This window comes from Gouania willdenowi, chromosome 12 (assembly GCF_900634775.1).
Source record: "Gouania willdenowi chromosome 12, fGouWil2.1, whole genome shotgun sequence".
NCBI lineage: Eukaryota > Metazoa > Chordata > Actinopteri > Blenniiformes > Gobiesocidae > Gouania > Gouania willdenowi.
In genome coordinates this window covers 6,571,608-6,596,535 of record NC_041055.1, presented here as the reverse complement: position 1 = coordinate 6,596,535, position 24,928 = coordinate 6,571,608, and the positions used below count along the sequence as shown (strand labels likewise).

Below are 24,928 nucleotides of genomic sequence, written 5' to 3'. Positions count from 1 at the left end.
GTTTTTGCTCCTTTTAATGCATTTTTGCTACATTACTTGCATTTCCACCACTTTTCCCACCTAATGGTGCATATGTTGATCCATTATTGTCACTTTTAACCTTTTTTCTACATAATTCATGCTTATTTTTGCCAATTTAACCACAATCACGGTTTTTCATGCCCATTATTTGCCAGTTTAAACTAACTGTTCCCACTTTTTAAGGCCAGTGTCACGGTCTGAGTTTACCTTTTACTGAGATCGATTATGATCATGCCCACTACCGGAAAATAAATGTTTGCTAGTTCTGCCATGCTGAGATTGAAAATTGTTACAATCTCTGTGCATGGCTAATCCAGCACGGGTACATCTCAGTACGTAGCGGTGGCGTACTGAGATTGTAAGAGAATCTCAGTACGGAGGTAAACTGACTGTGACAACGAGCTACCGGACTAAAAACGCCGCTCACTTTGTTCTTGTGTGTACACAAGCTAAAATCACTACTTCTCTGTTATTCGTGAACAGATCGGGCTGAAATTTGGTAGCTATAATCTATGGATGTGTACGCATTGACGGTTGGAGGCCAATTATTGATTTGGGGCCCCAAAAAGAAGGAGAAAAAAAGAAAGTTGATTTCACATTTATTTGCGAGTCATATATTACGACGGTTGGTGGTACAGAATCACTGGCACATACCAATATATAAATGGGGCCCATTACTCTGTACATGTAATGGGGGAACCAGGGGGCCCCATTCTTCAAATGACGACTCCTCAGTTAGTTCTCGTTAGATCGGTATGCAGTTTGGTATGAATATGATGAGACGCTCAGAGCGCTTTTTTTGAAATGGGGCCCACCCCCCATTTCCAAACGTAGATTATGATTATACCTCGCACAATTCAATGAGAGGCCTCCTGTTTTAGGCAATTTCTCAATATATGAATGGGGCCATTACTCTGTATGTGCCACTTTTCAAAGGACGACTCCTCCGTTAATGCTCGTTGAATTGGGCTGTAATCTGACATGGAAATTCTATGAACAGATGTCAAGAGCCTCTCTGAGACTTTTTCCGATCATTTCTCAATTTATCGTAACATGGTCGTGTGATATATCGTTTCAAAGGTAATTCAACGTAGATTATGATTTTACGTTGCACAATTTCATTTGTTTTACTCAGTGGGCCCGAGTTATTTCACTAAATTTTTGGAAAATTGGTATGTGCTATTTGGTGCTGAGACGTAGTTCATCAGAACTTGTTAAATAACATTAACCCAAACCCAAGGTTTTGCCACTTTTAAGCCAAAATTGACGTTTGGAACACTTTTTCTGTCCGTCCACTCTAATATGCAACTTTTAACCAATTTCTGTGGTTTTTAAAATTCCATTTCACCACCTTTTACACCATTTTTAGTCACTTTTAACCCATTTTATTTCTGAATAAAAGAATGATTTACATCTTTAAGCTGACTATATACTGTGGTGCAAATAATAAACTTCCTGGATAAATTGGATGAATATTATTCAGATTCTTTCCCCTTTATTCCCCCTAACGTAACGAGAACGTAAACCTGCAATCAAAAGGAAGAAGAACAAAGTGGCATCAGGCGACACGGAAAAAGATCTTTATTCATGAACTGTTTGCACAAGCAGTCCCACACGCAGCGTCCACCCCGTCCCGACAGAATCATCATCCAAAAACAAAATAAAAGATTTCATCATGAATCACTGAATAATATCATCAGCACCTCCATCCTCTCCACAACAAGCCCCAAAGCCGCCAGTAGTTTGTGTTCTCTTTAAGTCTATGTGAACCGGAGAGCGAGCTCACCACCGAACGCAATAAATACCAAAAAGAGCAAAAGAGTCCGGCACTCCAACAAAAATATTCATCTGGAACTGGCAGGAAGGAGATCTCTAATAAGTCTTTATGTGCAAGATCGGAGCCGAAGTCGTCACCACGAACATTTAGTCACATCGAAAAAAACCACCCGTGACCTTCAACGCCCCTCCACAAGGTCGCTCTCTTCTCTACGGTACACTTTTTTTTTTAAATAAACCTAGAGCATTTTCTCATTTCATATACACATATATTTATATATACTTTCATTTATTTATTTTTTTTTCCTATAAGCCGTTGGTGTTTTTGCGCCGTGTCGTTGTAAGTCTGTGTTTGTGTGACTCAAAAAACACTAAAGTAAGAGTTTCCATGAGGATGATGATGATGAAGAGGCCAGTGTGAAAGAAAAACCAGATATTTGGTCACAGTTTGTGTATCTTCGTGTGTGTGTGTGTGTGTGTGTGTGTGTGTGTGGTCCCTCTACATCATTGAACAGTTTGTTTTTGGCACAATAAACAACTATTAAGCAACACGTTTTAACTAAGAAAAAAAAAAAAAACAAGTGCAACCCCCCCCTCCCCACCCCCCAACAAATCCTCCATGGAAACAACAGAAACTGATTTACAAAAATAAAAGACAACTTTTCTCTAAAACAACCAAATCCCCCACCTGAAGGAAAAACACGACAGTGCGATACGTTAAGGAAGAAAACAAAACAATCTCATTAACTTTGAAATTTGAGGTCTTTGTAAAATTAGAATTTTAAACACCTTTTGGGTCGAAAAATATTCATGAAACTTCTGGAAAAAATAACCCTACATAAACTACACTTAAATCATCTTAATTAAATTTAAAATTCACTTCTGTTCCAAATATTCTAAAAGGTGGAGATTTTATTCAAATTTCAGAAATCTGAATTTTGAAACTTTAAGTTAACCTTAAATTCAATTGAAAACGATTGATAAAGATAAAGAATTCTGAAAACTAAACTTGAATTTATGTCAAGATACATCATAGACAAAAAAAAAAAAAAAATCTCAAGATTTTCAAAAGTTTTCATTTTTTTTTTTTTTTTTTTAACTTTGATACATTTTCAAAAAACAAGCTCGAGCATTTCAACAATTGGCTTTTTTTGGACACTTTTAAGTTAGGAACTTAAAATAAAATGATCAATTAATCCAAATTTTATATTCTGAATGAAGTTAAAATTTAACTAACTAAAAAAAAAATTGATATTAAAATTTCAAGAAAGTTGGATTTTTTTTAACCATAAAAAACCCCTTAAGTTCCTTCAAATATAAATGCTGATTAAAATTAAAATTCTGAAAATAATCTTCAATATTGGTTGGGGTGAAAAAAGGAAAAACCTTCACATTTTTCATTTTCCAAAGTTTAAACAATGTGAACAAAAATTCAGACATCCCAATTTAAAATGAAAATATCTGAAAAATAATTCTTAAATTAAAATGAAACAATTCTAATCCAATTTAAAATGTACCTACTTTTGAGCTTTTATATTTTTTATAGTGTTAAATAAAATTGTAAACATGTTGATAACATTTCCGAAAACCTTTTTAAAACAATAAAAATTTTAACAAAAAAGTTTTTTTTAGTAACACTATATATTTACGCGCTCGCATTGAACTGTTAAGTCGCTCAACTGGTGTGTGTGTGTGTGTAAAACTAACAGAATAAAAAAATATTAATGCGCCTTTAGGGGCTTTATGTTCAGTTTTTATTCCTTAACGTACATTAAAACCTGCCGTCGTACTTGAAAACAGCTAAAAAAAAAAAAAAAAAGCAAACGTTCACTGAAGGTCACAGTGTAGAAATACTGCGGCGCTGCCGGAGACAAGAAACCCAAAAATTACAAAAAAGTGTTGGTTCCTCCTTCAGCGTTTTTCGCAAACTGTAAGTTTAACACTTCAAGGTCATAGACAAACATCTTAACACACAGAAATCACTGACAGGCCACTACTGAAGGTCGTTTTTTGACGTCTAAAGGTTGTTAATAAAACATCAGAAGGTCGTTTTTAACTTCTGAAGGTCATTTATTTAATGTCTTAAGTTAGATTAATGTCGTTTAACACCTGAAGGTCATTTATTAAACGTCTTAAGTTTGATTATCTTCATTTAACTACTGACGGTCGTGTAACTTCTTAAGGTTGTTCAATGCCTGAAGGTCATTTAAAAAAAAGTCTGAAGGTCATCTAACATCTGAAGGTAATTTCTTTAACTTCTGAAGGTCATTTTAAAAAAAGTCTTAAGTTTGATGAACTTTAATTCCTGACGGCCGTGTAACTTCTGAAGGTTGTTCAGTGCCTCAAGGTCATTTTAAAAAAGTCTGAAGGTCATCTAACATCTAAAGGTCATTTATCTAACTTCTGAAGGTCATTTATTTAAAGTCTTAAGTTTGATTAACTTTGTTTAACTCTTGATGTTTGTGTAACTTCTGAAGGTTGTTCAATGCCTGAAAGTCATTTAAAAAAAGTCTGAAGGTCATCTAACGACTGAAGGTCATTTATTAAACATCTTAAGTTTGATTAACTTTGTTTAACTCCTGACTCACGTGTAACTTCTGAAGGTGTTCAATGTCTGAAGGTCATTTTAAAAAAGTCTGAAGGTCATCTAACGCCTGAAGGTCATTTCTTTAACTTTTGCAGGTAATTTATTAAATGTCTTAAGCTCAATTAACTTTGTTTAACTCCTGACGGTCATGTAACTTCTGAAGGTTGTTCAATGCCTGAAGGTCATTTAAAAAAAGTCTGAAGGTCGTATAACATCTGAAGGTAATTTCACAAAAAATGAAAAACACAAGGAGGAAATCCTTCAAGCTGGTGATTGTAAACGTAACTGCCAAAACAAGCAACTCAAATCTAAATTTTGTTTTTACTTAATTAAAAAAAAAAAAAAAACATGTTGAACTTAATGTTTGGAAATGTGTTACCATTTTTTATTCCTGTAAACTGATTCATATATGAAATCAAAGTGTTTTCTTTGTTTTTATTAAATAATTTCGGAATTTTTGTTATTTTTATTTTTAAAGTGTATTTATTCCTAAACTATTTAAACCTTGCTTTTTTTAACTTCAATAAAAATGTTGTCCAATTAAAAAGGTCTAATGTGTTACATTGCTTCAAATTTGACCATATAACCATTATCGCAGAAATCTTTCGCCATCTTTCCATTTAAATTGCTTTCGTTGCTTATGTTTATTTTGAAATGCTTTTCTTCACAGAAACATTTAATCAAAGTGAACCAAAAAAAAAGTAAGACAGAAAAAACCCTAAATAAACACCTCCTCTTTGTCGATTTAATTCCAAACAAGCCCCAAAAAAGTAAAAATAAAAATAAGTATGGGGGAAAAATCTCTTTAAACACTGTTGTCTCGTTTCGCACTGAGTTTTCGTTTTGGCACTTTGAATAAACGTGAAATATTTTAAGTTTGTCTGTAGTTGAACACCTTTAAAAGTCATTAGAAGTCAAAGTAGAGGGTGGAGAACAGAAACCTGTGTTTAAAACAAACCCTGTTTAACATAAGTCAATAATTAAACCCTTTTAAAGCCGTATTTGGGCTTCAAAGTCGGATAAAACTCTAAAATAAAAAGTCAATAACTTCACATTTGACATGAAATCTAACCAAAGACTGATCGGTGTGCAATCATCTTCAGCGTGAGGGTTGAAACGCTTCATATTGAACACAGAAACCCCTGAAATGCCTCCAGAGGTGATTTTGAAACTTCAAAGGTGGATTATTCCTTTAATCAGCTTTAGCTCCGCCCACTGACAAAGCCGTATGCCCACTAAAACAAGGAGGGGGGAGGGACAATAAGCATTCCTTATTTCATCTGAGGGAGGTGCTGTCGCCTCCCTCTGCAGACCCAGAATGGACCGACCCACCCTGAAGATGATGAAGATGCAACACTGAAACACTGCAGATGCACAAAGAGAGAAAAACGACGCTTATTTACACCGAGGAGTCGCTTTCCTCCGCCCGCCCCTCCCTCACAGGTACACCCGGTCCTCCTGGTTACCGTGGCAACCGCATCCCGCTCCGTCTGCGTCGATGCGTGGATCTAGTTTCTATGGCAACCGCCTCCGCTCCACGGCACACGGAGAAGGAGAGAGAAGGGAACAGAAGTCCTTTTCCGGGTTTTCTGTGCAGGAGCGACGGAGCGGCCGGAGTAAAACGTGGTCGTTGGCACTTTATGCACTGAGGGGGGGCGTGTGTGTGTGTGTGTGTGTGTGGCTTCTCTTCCTCCCCAAAGGAGGAAGAGGAGGAAGAGGAGGAGCTCATGCCGACGCCCCTTCCAGGTTTCCCTCCGTCCTCTCAAAAACTTGGAAAATCAAAAGCGTCTCGTGAGGCGTCACAGCGACGATGGTGTGCGTGCGTGTGTGTGTGTGAGATCAGGTGTATGTGTGTGTGTGTGTGAGTGGGGGGGGGGGCGTTCACAGGCCATTGCTGTTGCGGTGTGTGAGCGGTGGTTTGGAAAGCTCCACCACGCCCGCTCTGCCTTTCCCGATCACTTTGGGGGCGCGGCGTAGAAGTTTCTGAGCTTCCGTGAACGCCTCAGTGAGCTCCTTCTTCCACTGCACGAACTCTGGGTCGCTCTGAAGCACACAAACATACAGCAACAGCTACAGTTACAGTTACAGCTAGGGAATAACACACACATTAACAATAACTGTGTTTTTCTCATTGAATTTGGAAACATAACTTTGAATTTCTAAAAACATTTTGAGTGTTGTTGTTGTTTTGTCAGTTTTTGGAGTCATTTGGTATATATGTTTGTCTCTTGGAGTAGTTTGTATATTTTACTTACTTACTATTTTTTCTTTTATTTACTGTATTTTTTTAGTTTTTTTTCTAGGGTTTTCTCTTATATTCTCTGTTTTTGTATCTGTCTTTTATCTTATTTTGTGTGTTTTCTGGAAACATTACTTTCAAAGTATAGTTTTTATAAACATTTTGAGTTTCTGTTGTTGTTTTGTTAGTTTAAGGAGTCATTTTGTATGTTTTACTTTCATGTTGTTTTAATTTTTCTTTCATTTTGTTCATATTTGTTGTTTTTTGTGTTGTTTTCTCTTATTTTCTATGTTTTTCTCTTATTTTGTGTATTTTTGTTGTTTTGTATAATGTTTTGGAAACAACACTTTCAAAATAAAATTTCTATAAACATTTTATGAGTTTTGGATGCTGTTTTGTGTGTTTTTGGAGTCATTTGTATATTTTACTTATGCTTTGTGTAATTTCAATTATTTTATTTTTCCTATTTTGTGTAGTTTTTTGTGTGGGTTTTCTCTTATTTTGTGTGTTTTTCTCTAATTTTGTGTAATTTTGCAGTCATGTATATTCTTTCATTTGGAGTGTTTTTTTGTGAGTTTTTGACTGATTTTGTGTATTTTTTTGTTTGGTATATATCTTTGGAAGCATTACTTTTAGACATTATTTTTATAAACATTTGGAGTGTTTTGTATGTTGTTTTATGCATCTTTTGAATCCTTTTTGTGTGTATTTAGAGTCATTTTGTTTTTTTTGGTGTCCGTTGTATATTTTACTTATGCTTTGTGTAGTTTTGTTTTCTTTCATTTTGTGTATTTTTGTCGTTTTTTGCGTGTTTTTCGCTGCGTTTTTGTTGTTGTGTTTTTCTCTTATTTTGTGTATCTTTGTTGTTTTGCATATTCATCTTTCATATAGAGTGTTTTTGTTTTATGTGATTTGGAGCCATTTTGTGATTGTAATGATACAATTGAAATTTAGTATATTTCTGTTATTTTTGTGCAATTTGTTTATTTTACTATAATTTCTGAGGTCTTGTTTTTTTCCCTTCATTTTATGTAATTTTGCTATTGTTTTGTGTGTTTTTTTCCTTTTATTTTGTGTGTTTTTGAGTGTTATCTTATTTTGTGTATTTTTGTTGATAGATTTTTGATTTTTCCTTTGTTTTTGTTTTCCTTTGTTTATATTTTTTCTTTTCGTGCATCTGTCTGTAATTTTCAGAGGTTTTTTTGGTGCATAATTATGTATTTGTGCTGGTTTTTTGTGTGTGTTTTTGGAGTCATTTTTGGGATTGACTATTGGGGGGCACATGTTGTTACCTCGCACTGCAGCACAAACTGTTTCCCTCCTTTGATGCGCAGTAAGATGCACTTCTTGTCCTTAATCTGCGTTTCCTCCACTGACACGATCTGCTCCATCGTCAGCAGGTTTTGCTGCAACAACAACAACACGGTCACATTGCACGTTATCACATGCAGGCGTAAAACTAATAAACATAATTCTACATGAAGAGTTCGTTTGCAAAAGTAGATGCATCTGTTTTTTTATTTTACATTTTAAAATGTACAGAAAACTATTTTTTTTCCATAATTTACTTCAGAAGATATTGATCAAACCAAGGTTGAGCTTTGACCACGAAGAGGATAGATAATACAAAATATAAATATAAAATCAGGGTTTTTTTAAAGAACCATATTAAAAATCTTTTTATAAATAATGAATTTATCAATAAACAACCATCTATAATGCTAAAAACAAATAAACAACAATGCGAGATAAATAAAACATGAATATAAACATAATATAAAAATCTAAATTTACAATGTATTTATCTAAATTTATATATTTGCTATAAACATTAAATATGAATATAAACAGGTTATATTTACATATATTATATAAATATATTGGATGTTTAAAACAATAAATAAAAATACAAACATTATATTTAAATATAAATGTATGATTTAATAACTAATAATATAAATTATATATTTGCTAAAAACATTAAATATGAATACAAACATATTTTATCTTTACATATAATATAAATATTTATTTGATGTTAACAATAAATAGGAATGCAAACATTTATATTTAAATATAAATGTAGGATTTAATAATCATATTATTAAATATAAATTACAATATAAAAGATACATTTGATAAAAACATCAAACATAAATACAAACATATTTACATATAATTTTACAATGTATTAAATATGTAATTTATGATATAATTATATATTTAAATATTTGCTAAAAAACATTAAATATGAATCAAATGTATTTACATATACATTTACAATTTTATAAATATATAATTTATAATATTATTATATTTAATTATGTATTTAGATATTTGCTGAAAAACATTAAATATGAATAAAAATGTATTTACATATAAATGTACTATTTTATAAATATATAATTTATAATATTAATATATTTAATTAGATATTTGCTAAAAAAAACATTAAATATGAATAAAAACATATTTACCTATACATTTACAATTTATTAAATATATAATTTATAATGTAAATTCTATTGAATTATATATTTAGATATTTGCTAAAAAACATTAAATATGAATATGAACAGAATATATTTACATGTACATTTATAATGTAATAATTATATAATTACACGTAATTTATAACATAAATTGTATTTAAATATAAACTTATATATTTGCTAACCACTACATTATACCATTATAATATTATAATTAAATATCATAACTTGATTTTATTACAACACTTTGCAAAGAGTCGATTCCAAATCTCAGCTCGTTTTTTTCCTAAAATGGTGTTTCTCGCTTTTTGCAAATCAACTCTTCAAGTATATCACTGTTAAAAATTAATACAAAACTAAGTTTCATCCAAAAACAAATAAAGCTACAACTTTCTTACACATAAATCATAAAACATGAGGAGTGTCAGCGTTAAAAGCTGGAGGAGTTTCATGTTTTGTCCTTTTGCACCAGTTGATTTTAAACATCACTCTAATCCAACCCGGGGTCCACATGCAGAACCTCTGGGGCCCAAAAATAAACACAAAAAATGACTCCAAAAAATACACGAAAGAGCAGAAATACACAAAATATTTCCAAAAACACACAAGATGATGACAGAAATGCATAAAATAACTGAATAAAATATCAAATTAAAACAAAAATACATGAGAACAAGAACATATAAAAAGATACACAAAAATGACTCCAAAAACACAATATGTTCACAAAAATATATAAAAAAACAGAAAAATATACAAAACAACAACAAAAATACACAAAACGACCTCAAAAACACCAAAGACATCTAAAAAACAATACCAACCAAGAAATGTCCGATACAGCGACAAAAATATGCAAAACATTTATGAAAAAACGTATACATAAAAATAATAGGAACATCCATAAAATGCCAAAAACAATACACAACAATCACTCCAAAAACACAAAACAACAACAAAAATACACAAAATGACCCCTAAAACACCAGACGACAAAAAACCTCAAAAAAGTAACAAAAATATGCAAAATTACAGAAAAGAAAAGAGTATAAAATAATATATATATATACGTAAATAAAAATAACAGGAAAATACATAAAACACCAACAGAAATACACAAGAATGACTCCAAAAAGACAAAATGACAACAAAAATACACAAATTGAGAAAAATATATACAAAACGGCAATAGATATGCACAAAATGACCCCTAAAACTACAAAATAACAAATAAACGTATGAAACAGCAACAAAAATATGCCAAAGTGACTGCAAAAACAGAATCTGATGACATAAATGAACAAAATCACAGAAAAATATACAAAACAACCACAAAAATACACAAAATGATCCCTAGAAAACCACAAAAAACACAGAAAAATATACTAAACGGCTACAAAAACATGCAAAAAATGACTCCAAAAATGCAAAACGACCACTAAAACGCACAAAATAACTGAAAAATATACAAAATGCAAACAAATACACAAGAAAACGGATGTTGATAATGTGGCCCTCAGATCAGACAATCACGTGCTTGTGGCCCCCGCTGTAATAAAAGTGACCTATCTCTACTTTACTCTGTGTCACTGAGTGGGCGGGGCTTACCGCTGTTGTCCTGTTAATGCTGAGCTTTCACTGATGATGTGCCTCGTAATCAGAGGGACTCAGTGATTGGTTGAAAGTGTAAGAAAGTTGCAGCGATTGGATAAAGTAGTGGGTTGGGTTTAAAGCAGCTGTGGAGCTTGGGTTGAACTAGAGGAATAACTACAGCTGGGTTCTGACTCAGGGTTAGGGTCAATTTCAATTACAATTATGGTGTAAATACAATTAGTGAGGATGCAGGAGGCGTTTTTTCAATCCTTTTCAATCCATTGCTAATTTACAGCTATTGCTAGGTTAATTCTATTGCTAGGCTAATGCTAGGTTAGTACTAATGCTAGGTTAATGACATTGCTAGGCTCATGCTAATGCTTGGTTAAAGCTATTTAATATGAGGTTAATACTTATTTAATGCTAGGTTAATGCTATTGCTAGGCTAATGTTAATACTAGGTTCGTGCTAATGCTAGGTTAATGCTATTGCTAGGTTAATGCTCATTTAATGTGAGGTTAATACTTAGTTAATGCTATTGTTAGGTTAGTGCTATTGCTAGGTTAATGCTATTGCTAGGTTAATGCTATTGCTACGCTGATGCTAATGCTAAGTTAATGCTATTGCTAGGTTAATGCTTATTTAATGTTAGGTTAATACTTGGTTAATGTTAGGTTAATGCTATTGCTAGGCTAATCCAGTGCGAAGTGGCCAGCACCTGCATCCTCACTTGCATTTTCTTCAGGAAATGCAAATATTCTAGTTGTTATTCTACTTTTAAAAAACTGTTGCTGCTGTAATTGTAATTATGGAGAATCATGTTACAGTTCTATGTACAGATCTACACATACGTAGTTAACAATTATTAAAATGTGTTTCATATCAGGCTTTCCCACATTTTACAATTTAAAAGTATAAAAGTAAGTGTAATTTAATTGTAATTGCACATGAATAATTGAAGACGTAATTGTAACTGAAAAATGTAATTGACCCCAACCCTGCTCTGACTCCACACTCACCCCGTCTCTCAGCTTTTTTAAATGTTTCAGCCACGCCTCCTTAAGGGGCGGAGTCAGCACGGGCAGAGAGACGCATGGCGGTCAAACAGAGACAAACAGAAGAAGAAGAAGACGACGAGGACGGAGGGACCGGCGTGGGGGACTCACCCGTGACTCGCCCTCCCCCCTCCACTCCACACGGTTGGGGAAGAGGTAGAAGTATCTGCGCTGCCATTGGGTGAGGAAGGGGTTCCCCAGTTTCAGCATGTAGCCATGCATGATGCAGTCTTTACCTAGAGCGTAGTCTGAAAGGACACACACACACACACACACAGAGTCAGAGAGCAGCAAAAACAGAAGAACAAACCCAGCAGAGACCCTGCAGCAAACCAGAGGAAACACAAGAGAAACCCTGGAGGAAAAACCCAGGACTGAGCGATATTAGCAGAAATCACATTCCTCAACTAAGTCTAACCAGATAGAGGATTCCGCTGAAAAATGCCACACAGTCACTTTTTTTTAATAACAAGCTGCACAAGATCAACATGTGACCCACTTTAGTCTGTTTTTATTAAGGGTATAGCACGGGTGTAACAATTCATCCATTAGATTGATGAATCGATCTATAGTCCAACTACATCGATCTGTGCTCGGCAAGTTGGCCTTCAGGATGACATTAATGGATCTAAAATCGTGTTAAAGTGTAATCAATCGAAAGTATTGATACACAGAAATGACACATTGAATTTAAGCACAGCAGACTGTTTTAAAAGCGCTTTTAATAATAAAAACGTCACAAACAGCCGAATCTATCGACGCGATACAAAATGGAAAAGCTGGCGAGCGAGAAATTGATGGTACCTCTTTTGGGTCCAGCGTGTGAGAACACTTTGGCTTCAAAGGTCCAGTCCAATGCTATTTTTAATCCATCTTCATTTGTTCTAAGAACCCCAATAACATATTATTTGAGTTATTTTCCCCAAACTCGCCTGTTTTCTGAAGTTTTAGCCCTCTGAAAAGTCACTTTCAGAGTGCTCCTAAAAACAAGCTGTTTTTTGGGCCTTCGTGCATAAGCTCCAGCATGTGTGTTCATCACAGCAGCAAATCATTGACATCTTCTCCTCCTCACCACTACTGACCACAGAAATAGTCACTTTCATATGACAGTCCATTATTTTGTCGCATCGGGTCACAAACACGTCAGATCATCCCATAAAGGTCATAAGAGGTAGTATAACGGCTACTAAAAATGGAACTGATTCTAACCTCTCGCGGTGCGCCGCAGGGATGTAAACTCTCAACTATCAGCTGAGCTAGCTTTTTCAAACACTCACATAAGCTGCTACGCCACTTTCTTTTCATCTGCACCTCTTTTGGTAACTGGACTAGTCCATTTAAGACGATAGTCCATTGTTTTGTCTGACCGCTATGTTGCATTGGGTCACAAACACATCAGATCATCCCATAAAGGTGATATGAGGTGGTTTTAACGGCTACTAAAAGTGAAAGTGATTGTTAGCGCTCTTTGGTTTATCTAAATATTGGATTATCTATACACTGAACATAAAGATACTAACTGTAATATTAACTTGCATTCGCTATGTTTGTTTAACCTGTGAGGTAGTCTGAGAGGGAGGAGCTCACATTCTTATGTAGGGTAGGAGGAGCCAGGATTGTCAGGGGGAGGAGTTTCCCCTTCATGACATCATAACACGAGAAAAATCCAACTCTCCCGTTTGGAGCTGACTTTTTATAAAATGTGGAATAGCAAGGGAGGGAGGAAACAGAACTTTTTCAACTTTGGCCCTCTGAACGAGGCTAAAGGAATGTATATCACTGTAGCAAAACCATAATAAAGTAAATCTGCTCTTTTAAGTGTGGACTTTATTCAAATAAAATGTGAATATATTTGACATTAAATGTCACCTGTACTGTCCAGTATTCAGGGATTTATTTCACTCACCCTGGTTGAATTATTATTTTGGCTCAAAAGTGACTGGATCCTGGAGCAGTTAAGATACGCATCATCTACACTATAAAACCTCCAAAGAACAATCTATGCTATACTAACTAGCTACTCAATACTCACTATACCTCTATTCACAATTACATCAATCCAACCTACTCACCACAGATTGTAGAGTCCACAGGTGATAGTTTTTATAGAAGGGGGGCGGAGTCAACAGTGCTGGTTAGTGACGTAAGAAAGCACCAAAATGTCACAAACCACCATTCTCAGCCAATAGAGAAATGCTATTGTAATAGCCGGGTTTCAACCCATAGAGGGCAGTCACTGACATTTTTACAACAGAATACGACAAATTGAAGTAATTTGACTAAAATGTCATGAGTCGGACAGGAATGAATCAGAAACACTACTTCATACCCAACACATTTGTTTTCAGCGGAAAACAGTGGTTTTGTATGGAAGACGAGGAGTGCCACAATTAAATAAATAAATACATCGTTCATTAATTCATTAAAAGTGTCAGTACTTAATTAAATGTGCCAATAATTAATTACATCCATCTTACGATTCATTTTCATTCTGAAAAGTGTGAAGTATATATATTTCACTATTAATTTATTTGATGGTCTGGTGTTGCATCATTGTCATAGTCTGTGAGGGGCGGTTTCCAATTCCTGACACCTGATTGGCTACTTGCTCAACAAGTCAAGCTAAATCGATCCTTGGCTGGATTGATGTTAACCCCGCCCCCACAGACTTTGACGAGCGAGTTTGACGGATAAAATGAATTTATGAAAGTGCTGCAACACCAGACCATGAAATAAATAAATAGTGAAAGAGTTATACTTTCGGAATGAAAATGAAATGTCAAATGGATTTAATTCATTATTGACACTTTTAATTCATTAATGAACAGTGTATTTATTTAATTGTGGCACTCCTTTATAGTTTTGAGGTTTAGCTGCTTTTTAAAAATGAAAATATATCCATAAAAACGATGAGAAAAAACCCCCTCACAATATATCCTAAATTTCGATGTATCGCCCAGCCCTAAGATAAACAGCAAACCGAGCCACACACACACACACACACAAGAAAAAAACACAATAGCTGAAAACCAGTAGGAACCAATAGAAAACCACAGAAAACTTGCAAAGTAAAAAAAAACTAAAAAAAAACAACAACCCAAAAAACCCCAAAACCAAACCCAGCAAACAAACCCAAGAGAAAACTATGAGCTATGTCCCTTAAAAAGCCCTTAGAGGAGGTTAAAGGTGACTTTATTAGTACCCGTAGTTTTTTGTTTTGCTCTGGAGGAGAGGGCGTCTAGCGACACACATGAGGACAGTTACACAGGGTGAGAGAGTTTGTTAAACACATGAATTTGTTTGGTCATTCAACTATCAAACACATCCATTCACTTGTAATTCATTGTTTTGCTTTGATTGGAGTTAGGGTGACCATTATTATTACCATCAAACCCTGCAATGATGTTTTAGAATCAATCTGGGGTCCACCTCAAGGTTGACATTTTTTTCATACGACCCATTATGAGTGATTTTTACATTTAGTGATTTTGAGTGATCTTTGACGTATTGAGTGATTTTACATTTATATTTTCCCATGTTGTTTATACATTTAAAAAAAAAAAAAAACTAATGTTACCATTTAATATTTATTTTAAAATGTGAGACGAATTACACTCATAAAATCATACTCATTATTTGATGAAATGTAAGACTTTTAAAACACTGATTAAAGACATTTTAATAACAATTAAGGCCATATGGACACCATATGGCCTTATGGACAATAACAACTTATTTATCTAATATATTGTATTTTGCCGTTACAAGGTAGATTCAATAAAACGTTGAGTATTTTGAGTATGTCGAGGTCGACCCATGTTTCCTTTTTAAAAAAAATCTAAATATGATCACCTTATTGGATCTAACCAAGCTTTCCTTAACCAATATAAACTATACTCAATCACTGAGGACATTTATCATTTAGTTAAATCCAATCAAAGAAAACAACTGATGTACTGATGGGTTCCAAAGACTGGTGCACAGCAGGTGGGGGCTCTTTACCTTCTTCGTGGCCGAGCTGCTTGTTCTTGGCTCTCTTACGAGCCTCGTTCTTGTCCGTGTCCGAGTTGACGGCCTCGTACACGGTCTCTGCAACTTCCTGTTGCCAGCGCTCGGAAATGACCAGAGGGAAGTTCTTGTAGAGTTCCTGGTCACTGTCCAGCAGCTGAAGACACACAGACAGAGGATGGATGGTGAGCATTCCACTATTTACACACGTAGGAAAACAAACACTGCATTCTCCAGATATACTAGTCGCTTTGTGGAATACGGAATTCACTTCCTCCTCATCAGTGTTGGGAATAACACATTACAAAAGTAATTAATTACTGTAATATATTCCTTTTTTCAGTAATGCAGTACTATACAGTAACGCATTACTGAAACAAAAATCTGCAATATATCACTCGTTAAAATCTCAATAACGCAAGTTACATGGAGATTTTAATGAATTCCACTGATATTCCAATGAAAACGGAAAAAAAAAAGAGTCAAAAAAGTGGTGAAGACACCACCATAAATTCTACCCCTTTCTGTAGCGTAGAAGAAGAAACTCCATTATGATATAATATCCATTTGTCTATGCTCAGGTCCTAAGTTATTCTATTATTGAGACGTTTTGGTTTAAGTTATGCAAACTCTTTTTGGCATATTTTATATCTCATTTCAATTACATTAAATTGTATTTGTATTTACAGTCACATTTTACATTTCCAGTCATTTGTTTTATGATGACTGATTTAATGTTGTGTTCCTAGAGGATGTTTTTGCTAGCCTATGTTTACGCATTTTTTGTTGCACATTTTAAAGCATTGATTACATGTTTACATTGTTAAATAAGGACATGTATTAAGTAATCAATGTAACAAGATTCATATTTTAAAAAACCTTCACATACCATAAATGTGCAATTAGCTAAAAGTAACTTAAAGGCACACCGTGGACTCTTTGACCTAAAGAGTTGACCCATATGACTTATTTTAAATGATTCCTCAGGCCATTATACAGAGCATGACAGTATCAATGCTCCGAGCGGGCCTTCCCTCTTCAAATACCGACTATGTAAGTTTGGAGAGATTTTCACCAGGTCATGTGACCTGAAGAAAAGCCTGGAGAACGTTTTACTTCACGGCAGTCACGTGATCACACTCTCGGATATATATAGTTCCCACGTGACGTCACAACATACGGCATTTCCCAACCCGGCGGTGGCGGCTGCTCCTCCAGCCCATAGACTAAGCCCAGCCCCGCTTCGCACCCCGGCCCTTAGAGCCAATCCTTATCCCGAAGTTCCAGGTCATCTACTGTCTGCATACACAATCAAAAGACAAGGGAGGCTGCCCCTACTGACTGTTTGTTGATTTTTGCGACAGTGCTGCGGCGCTTGTGGCCACTAGGGGGCGCTTGACGTGAAAGTTACCGGTCTAGCGCCCCTAGGGGCCAAAAGTTACACAGTGTCTTTAAAGTAGTGTAACTCAGTTACATTTTGGAGATGGTAATATTGTACTACAAATATGTTAGGTTTTTATGCCCGTAACTAGTAATATAAAATGTATTACAATTTTAGAGTAACTTTCCCAACACTGCTGCTCATCTGATCAAACTTTCCCCTGTGTTCATTTAAACATTCTATCAAAAACCTAATAAATGACTTTTGATGTTAATGTTTTTCTTTTTCCTGTTTGCAAGTTCCTTTATTTTGTCTGGATTTCATTTCATTATTATTTATTTATTAATTTTTCTCTTTAGTTAAAGTTTGAATGTTATATCGAGAACCCTCCTCTTCAAGCCATTTCAGGGTTTTTTAGGTTTTCCCTGGCACGACTCTAAAGTGTAGGGCTGCACCTGATTGTCGGCAATATTTACATTAATAACATAGGCTCTGCACTCTGTAATAGTGTATTCATTCAGTGTAATCATTTGTTTTGTCAAACCGCTATGTCATATCGTGTCACAAACACGTCAGATCAAGTCAAAAGTGATACGAGGCGATATAACGGACACTAAAAATGGAACTTCTCCCTGGGTGCTACACCGTTGCTGCCCACTGCTCCTCAGGGTGGGGTTAAATGCAGAGAACACATTTTGTGTATGTAGCTTTACATACAGTATATGATAATAAAGTATAATATATATTCTATATTAAATCACAGTTTTTGTTTTAGCTGTGATGTAGTTTGTGAGGGAGGAGCTCACATTCTTATAGGGTAGGAGGAGCCAGGATTGTCAGGAGGAGGAGTTCGTTTGGAGCTGACTTTTTACAAAATGTAGAATAGTGAGGGAGGGAGGAAACAGAACTTTTTCAACTTTAGCGCTCTGAAAGAGGCTAAAGGGATGTATAACACTGTAGCAAAACCATTATAAAGTGATTTTTTCATAATACTGCCTCTTTAACAGATTATCTTGATAAAGCAGAGAAATCAACACAATGAGAATCAACAGTGCAGCAAACTGAGGCTGCAGCAGGTTGATTAGAAACTTTCAGTCCTTTAATAACTAACGGAGGGAACCGTCCACCTTTATGGTCGTTTTGGAGGCTTGATGAAGCAGCTCAATACTTAACTGTGAATATGAAGAGTTAGTTTGAGTTCTCTCAGTCCATTTGAGCGAATGAACATCAGAGAAACACGCAGCTGCATCCGTCCCATTACCAGCAGAGCCATTCGGGAAAACGCAAACAAATGTTCTCAGTCTTTTATTTCTCTGCAGCGAGCGCGCCGCAGGAGCAATAACACATTAGCACTAATGAAGGAGGAGATGGATGGTGGGAATAAAAAGGAGGACTGGTGAAACATCTGAGATGGAGGATTAAACCCACAACTCTGCACTAGACTCGCCTGAAACTCCAAAACACAAACAATGTGCTCTTTACCAGGGCTTAAAGAATTGGTTCTCAAGCTTTTCAGCTCGCGACCCCCAAAATAAAGGTTCCAGAGACCCCACTGTATCTGTCAGTAATATGATGGTCCATTGTTCTATGAATCTGTGATAACCACATTTATTTATTGATTTATCTGAATAATATCCACTGTTATCCAGTAAGTTTAGTATTATTTGCTCCATATAGTCATCTTAAAAATGTAAATCATTGTTTTAATCAGAAATAAAATGGGTTAAAAGTGTCAACATCAAAGTGGGAGGGGGGGTCAAGGGTTGGGGTAATGTCATTTAAAAAGTAGGAACAATTAGTATTAACATGGCAAAGAACGGGCATTACAAATCCTGATAGTGGTAAAAAATAAGCCTGAAATATGGTGAAAAGAGGTTAAAAGCGACAATAATGGGTCAACATGTGCAACATTAGGTCATAAAATGGTTTATAAGTGCTGAAAATCTCTTATAAATGAAAAAATGTGCAGAAAAGGCAGTGAAATGTAATGTAGAAGTGGCAGAAATGGGAGCAACGTAGCAAAAATGCATTAAAAGGAGCAAAAATATGGCAAGAAAAAGTGTTGAAAATAGGTTAAAATATGGTAAGTTTGGTTTAGTTGCAGAAAAAGGATAAAAATAAGCAAAATGGGCTCAATTGTTATTCCCTCCCAGTGTCTCGCGGCCCCAAATGGGGTCCTGACCCAAAGGTTGGGAACCCCTGCTTTACAGAACTGCTTTTAAAGACCATTTTTTTTTTTAAACTTTTGATTTTCTAAATATACATTTTAAAAATCTGTCATTTTCAGCTGCAACTCAAAATTAAACCAACAAAAAGTGCAATTTAATAAAGAGAATGTAGATCCTCTTTTTTTTTTCTACATTTTTTTCTTTATTCAAATAAAATATGAAAAAATAAACAGGAATGAATTCACCAAAAATAATAAATGAAACATTTTTTATTTTTCTTATTCATTTTATGTATTGATCTAATATTTTATCGTCTACTCTTAAATGTGGCAAACTTAACCTCTTTGGTACGTCTTTTTTTTCGTCTATTATTCTAAATTGTTTATTAATAAAAACATTTATTGTAATTATTTTATTATTTGATCATTCAACACTTTATAGTCAGATGAGTCTGAGACAGTGCCTGTTTAACTTTGGTCTGTGTATGACTTTTATTTTGTAGTATTAGTTCTTTTTTGGGTGTTGTTTTGTGCTTCGGTGTCTGTTCTGTTTAACCAAGAACACACACACACTCTGAACAGTGTGTGTGTGTGTGTGTGTGTCTTTGTGCATTGTGCAGCTGGGGTGTGTTACCTTGATGCCCTTGGTGTCCTCCTCATCAAAGGAGCCGATGTCGAAGGCGTCGGCTGCGTTCACCTCTCCTCGGGGAGGGATTAAAGGAGGAGAGTACTGAGGGGGAAGGGGAGGAGAGGAGGGGTTACCATGGCGACGGCCGCAGGTCAACATCATCGCGCGGCGCTCTGAGTGCAAACTTTAAATTTAACGACAACAAGTGCCTCTTGTTCACAGACGTATAAAGAATAGATGTGTTCCTGTGAGTACAAACTAGAACCAAATCATCCATTAAGGCACATTTAGCAGCAGCTGCTCTTTCCTCAAACTGAAAAACAACTACCGGTACTTTAAGTTTGGTTGCTTTTTTCTGACCATTAAATACCTTCATTTTTGAAAGGTTTGGTTTCAGGTTAAAGATAAAAATATGAAATATCGCAATAACTTGCCATATCATTTTTTTATTACACCCTTAGTGTGTGTGTGAGTGTGTGTCTCACCTTCTGCAAATAAACCTGCTGCCAGTCGATGCCTTTGAAAAACTGATGCTCTTTCACCTCTGGGGCTCTGCAACACATATGATACAGTATATGTTTCATATCAGCTTTTCCACTTCCTGTCAGTTCTCTCCAGGATCATTTCACCATTTCAAAAAATTTTAATTTAAAGTTATACCGACAGAAAAAAAGCACAGACGGCCAAACCAAAAATATTAATACCAATATTTTCATAGATTAGGAACCCTGACAAGGAAACCAAGAAATGAAAAACAAAATTAGATGATAGATCATATTTTTTTTGTATTTTACAGCTGATTTAAGACATGGGTCGAAACTGACCTGTTATCATAAGAGTTGCTAACAGAAAGCTAACACAAGAGGAAGGTAATGTTTTCTAGCTAATGCTAGGCTAATGCTGGCAAATGCTAACATGAGGTTAACGCAAACATTAACGCTAGGCCAACGCTAGGCTAATGCTACAGCTAGGCTAATATTAATGTTAGGCTAATATTACCTCGAGGCTGATGCTAACGCTAGGCTAATCCAATTGCTAGGCTATTGTTAATGCTAGGTTATTGCTAATGCTAGGCTAATGTTATTGCAAGGCTAATGTTAACGCTAGGCCAATGCTAACGTTAGGCTAATGATAACACTAGGTTAATGCTAACACTAGGGTAATGTTAATGCTAGGCTATTGTTAATGTTAGGCTAATATTAACACTAGGTTAACGCTAACGCTAGGCTAATGCTAATGTTAGACTAATAAGAATGCTAGGTTAATGCTAACACTGAGGTAATGCTAATGCTAGGCTAATGCTAATGCTAGGTTAATGCTAACGTTAGGTTAATGCTAACATTAGGCTAATGCTAACACTGGGGTAATGCTAACACTAGGCTAATGCTAATGTTCGGCTAATATTAACACTAAGTTAATGCTAATGCTAGGTTAATGCTAACGTTAGGTTAATGCTAACATTAAGCTAATGCTAACTTAATGCAGCAGCCAGCACCTGCATCCTTACTTACATTTGCTTCAGGAAAAGCAAATATTCTAGTTATAATTGTAATTGGGAAAAAAATGCTGGTCACCGTAATCATAATTGACCATGGATAATTGAAGATGTAATTGTAATTAAAAAATGAAATTGACCCCAACCCTGATCGTAACTATGAGAAACCCTTTTGCTGCTTTGTGAATGATTAACTGTGGTTCTAAACTGTGGTCCCTGTTTGACTCTGTCTGTGTGCGTCGATTTGTCTTCGTCTTCTTCTTCTTCTTTTGTGTCTGACTGAGCTTTTATTCCCTTCTCGTTTCTGTTGATTTATCGACTGACAGACGGTGAACTGAGCTGCCCCTCTGCGTCACAGTGCAGACACTAGGGGGCAGCATTGGCCATAATAATGATGAGTGTGTGTGTGTGTGTGTGTGTGTTTTACCCTCGGCCCTGGCAGCCCAGCCTCTTGGAGACGTCTCTCTGTAGTAAACCTTCCAGCAGGTCTTTAAGCTCAGCAGTGAAGGAGTCTGGAAGCTCTACGTTCTGCAGGAAACACATCAAACGTCTCTCATCAACTGTCTGTGCAGCACCTTCATATTACTCACATCAGCATCTCCACGTGTTGCAGAATAAAGATAAAATATGACATAATGCACATGTATTATGTTGACTTTGTCTTCATGAATTCACTTTGAGCTAAATACTTAACACAGGGATGTCAAACTCATTTTAGTTCAGGGGTCAAATACAGAGCAGCTTCATCTCAAGTGGGCCACACATTTTATGTGGGAAAATGAGTAATTTCAACATTATTATGCCCTAGTTTGCACTTCCATGTATACATAAAATACTAAATATATATAAGAAACCAACAATATCCAAGCAATAAGTGACAGATATCAGTCCCAACAGGGACTTCATTTTAAATTTCCGAGATTTTGAGACCAATTTCTAAAAAAAATAACATTTTGTGTAAAAATTGAAAATAGTTGAAGTATTTTGTAATAATTTTTAGGTTTTTTTTTTAATCAGTTTAACATTAATAATGACTGTAATCATGAAATATAAACACCAGGAAAACTTTCAATCACCTGCAAATATTGGCGGGCCATGAGATTGACACGTAACTTAATATAATAAAACACGGTTATAAAAGAAACACAAAAATAATTTAAGTAATAAGGATCAATTAAGGCCATCATATATTTTGAGTTTTTAAAATATTTGTAGAATTTTGATTTTTTTTTAAATCAAATCTAATATTTTTTGTTTTTAATAAATAGTTCCCGTTCATAGCAGCAGGGGGCCTCTCAGGTCTGATGGACCATGTTTTTTTAGCTTGTTCCTGTCTGAGCCGGTGTTGCTGACATCTCTGTCCAGCACACGTTACGTTACACACCCAGGACCGGATTAAGAGGGATCATCCAGATTAAGTGCCTGGGTTACGGTCGTAATCTGGATTTATTTTCGTATCAAAGATCAAACTCTCCCTGATTGTTGGATGTCAGACGGGGTCAATGATGGGTTTGGTAAGGTAGATAAATAATCCCCGATTTATTACTTTATCACTATTTTAGTCACCATATATTGTAAAAAAATAATTTAATATTATTCTTGTTTAGTATCTTGATTTAAATTTAGTATATGTATTTATTAATTACTATTATTTTCTTTTAATCATTATCAGATTTTTTTCAATTGTTTCTTTGATCATCTAGCAGGGCTTTGATGTTTACATCAATACAATTCTTTAACTCTCTTTTATTTATTACTATTTTGTTGATCAAATGTTTAATAATGTATAAATTTACTATTAGTTCTGCACTATTTCTTGATATAATTTTATTTAGGTAAACATATTGTTATGACTTCAATTATTTTCATTAATATTATTATCATGAATCTACTTTTTTGTTAATCAAATATTTATTAATGTAGTTTACTATTATTTCTGCACTATTTAGTGATAGTATTTTATTTAGTTAAACATATTGTTATTACTTCTATTATTTTCATTATTTTTTATTTCTATATTTCATCATTTATTTTCTATTTTTAATTGAATTTTTTCTATATATTTTTTTTTCCATTTTATAATTCTATTGAATTTTATTATGTGTTGACAACATTTGTTGTTCAGAATCAGAACGCAGTCACAAGATAACATGATGACTAGTGGAACTGCAACACCACCCGCTACGAGACCTCAATGTGTTCAGAGTTCAGCGTTTTCCTGCTCCTAAAGATCAAACAGAAAGACGACGGGAGATGTTTGAACTTTTTCAGAGTAGAAAACTGTGGATCAGTCGATCAAAAATGAAGTCATGGGGACTGAGCAGCTGTGGTTTTTTTGTTCTGGTGATGTAATGGAGCGAGGGAACGTTGGAAAAGCTTTCTATTTGCAGGCTTTGACGGTAACAATAGGAGTGGAGAGTAGCCGTGGGAATGTCCCATAAACACGCCTTCAGGTCACACAAACCTGTTCCAGGACAAACACCTCCCACCGAGACTTTACTCTGTCCCAACAGCCTGTAGCTCAGTCACGCTAACGCCATCACCAATCTGAGGGGCGTGGCCTCTGAGGGGAGATCTCCTTCAGGTAGAGCAGCGTGGCGGCCAAAGTGAGGCCCACAGGATCAACATTCATCTAAACGTTTAGATTTATGACCAATCTGAGCATTAAAACAGTAAACAACAACACGTGTAGGTTTTTGTTGTTAATTTGTATATTTTTTGGTGTTTTTTCTCGTCATTTTGCGTTTTTGAAATCATTTTGTGTGTTTTTGTTGTGGATTTATACGTTTCTTATTTAATCTCTGGGTTTTTTTTGTTATTGTTTTGTGTATTTTTATTGTGATTTTGTCTTTCTTTCTCAATTTGTGTGTTTTGGAAGTGAATTTGTGTGTTTACTGTTATGTGTATTTTTTTAATGTTGTTTTGTGTATTTTTCTTGGTTTTGTGAATTTATGTTGTTGTTTTATATAATTTTCTGCCATGTCGTTTGTTTTTGCTGTTGCTTTTTAAGTAATTTTGCAGTTTTTAAATCATTTTGTGGATTTTTGTTCTGGTTTCGTAACTTTCTTTTTCAATTTGTGCTTCTGTTATTGTTTTGTTTGTTTCTAAATTCATTTTAGGTATTTTTGTTGTTATTTTGTATCTTTCTTTCATAATTTGTGTCTTTTTGGGTTTTTTGTGTATTTTTGTTGTTTTTGTGTATTTTTCTTGGTTTTTTAAATTTGTGTTGTCGTTCTGTATAATTTCATTTCATTTTATGTTTTTATTGTTGCTATGTTTTTTTTTTTTTTTTAAAGTAATTTTGCGTTTTTTTAAAAAAATCATTTTGTGCATTTTTGTTGTTTTGTATCTTTCTTTTTAAATGTGTTCGTTTTTGTTATTGTTTTGTGTGTTTTTTAAGTCATTTTGTACAATTTTGTTGTCATTTTGTATCTTTTTCTGTTATTTTTGCATATGTATAGATAGTTGTAGTTTTCTTGTAAGCTT

The 24,928-nt window shown here is 34.8% G+C and overlaps 2 protein-coding genes across 5 annotated transcripts in view; both read right to left on the bottom strand.

Annotated features, from left to right (window-relative positions):
- Positions 1-6,057, bottom strand: part of myo18b (myosin XVIIIB) — a 77,634-nt gene extending 71,577 nt beyond the window's left edge. The window contains exon 1 of one of the 2 annotated variants that reach the window (XM_028463117.1): positions 6,042-6,057. The gene's annotated coding sequence lies outside the window, so the exon portion shown is untranslated. Of the gene's footprint in view, positions 1-2,265; positions 2,285-6,041 lie in introns of those variants that run through there. The other variant, XM_028463118.1, reaches the window with a different exon arrangement.
- Positions 6,058-6,157: 100 nt separating this feature from the next.
- Positions 6,158-24,928, bottom strand: part of grk3 (G protein-coupled receptor kinase 3) — a 96,312-nt gene continuing 77,541 nt past the window's right edge. For 2 of the 3 annotated variants that reach the window (XM_028463119.1, XM_028463121.1), the window contains exons 15-22: positions 21,870-21,970; positions 20,433-20,499; positions 19,954-20,049; positions 15,766-15,928; positions 14,966-15,001; positions 11,875-12,011; positions 7,916-8,029; positions 6,158-6,427 (exon numbers count right to left, since the gene is read on the bottom strand). In XM_028463119.1, the coding sequence (XP_028318920.1) occupies positions 6,266-6,427; positions 7,916-8,029; positions 11,875-12,011; positions 14,966-15,001; positions 15,766-15,928; positions 19,954-20,049; positions 20,433-20,499; positions 21,870-21,970 (876 nt within the window). In that variant the 3' untranslated portion in view covers positions 6,158-6,265. The remainder of the gene's footprint in view (positions 6,428-7,915; positions 8,030-11,874; positions 12,012-14,965; positions 15,002-15,765; positions 15,929-19,953; positions 20,050-20,432; positions 20,500-21,869; positions 21,971-24,928) is intronic. The other variant, XM_028463120.1, reaches the window with a different exon arrangement.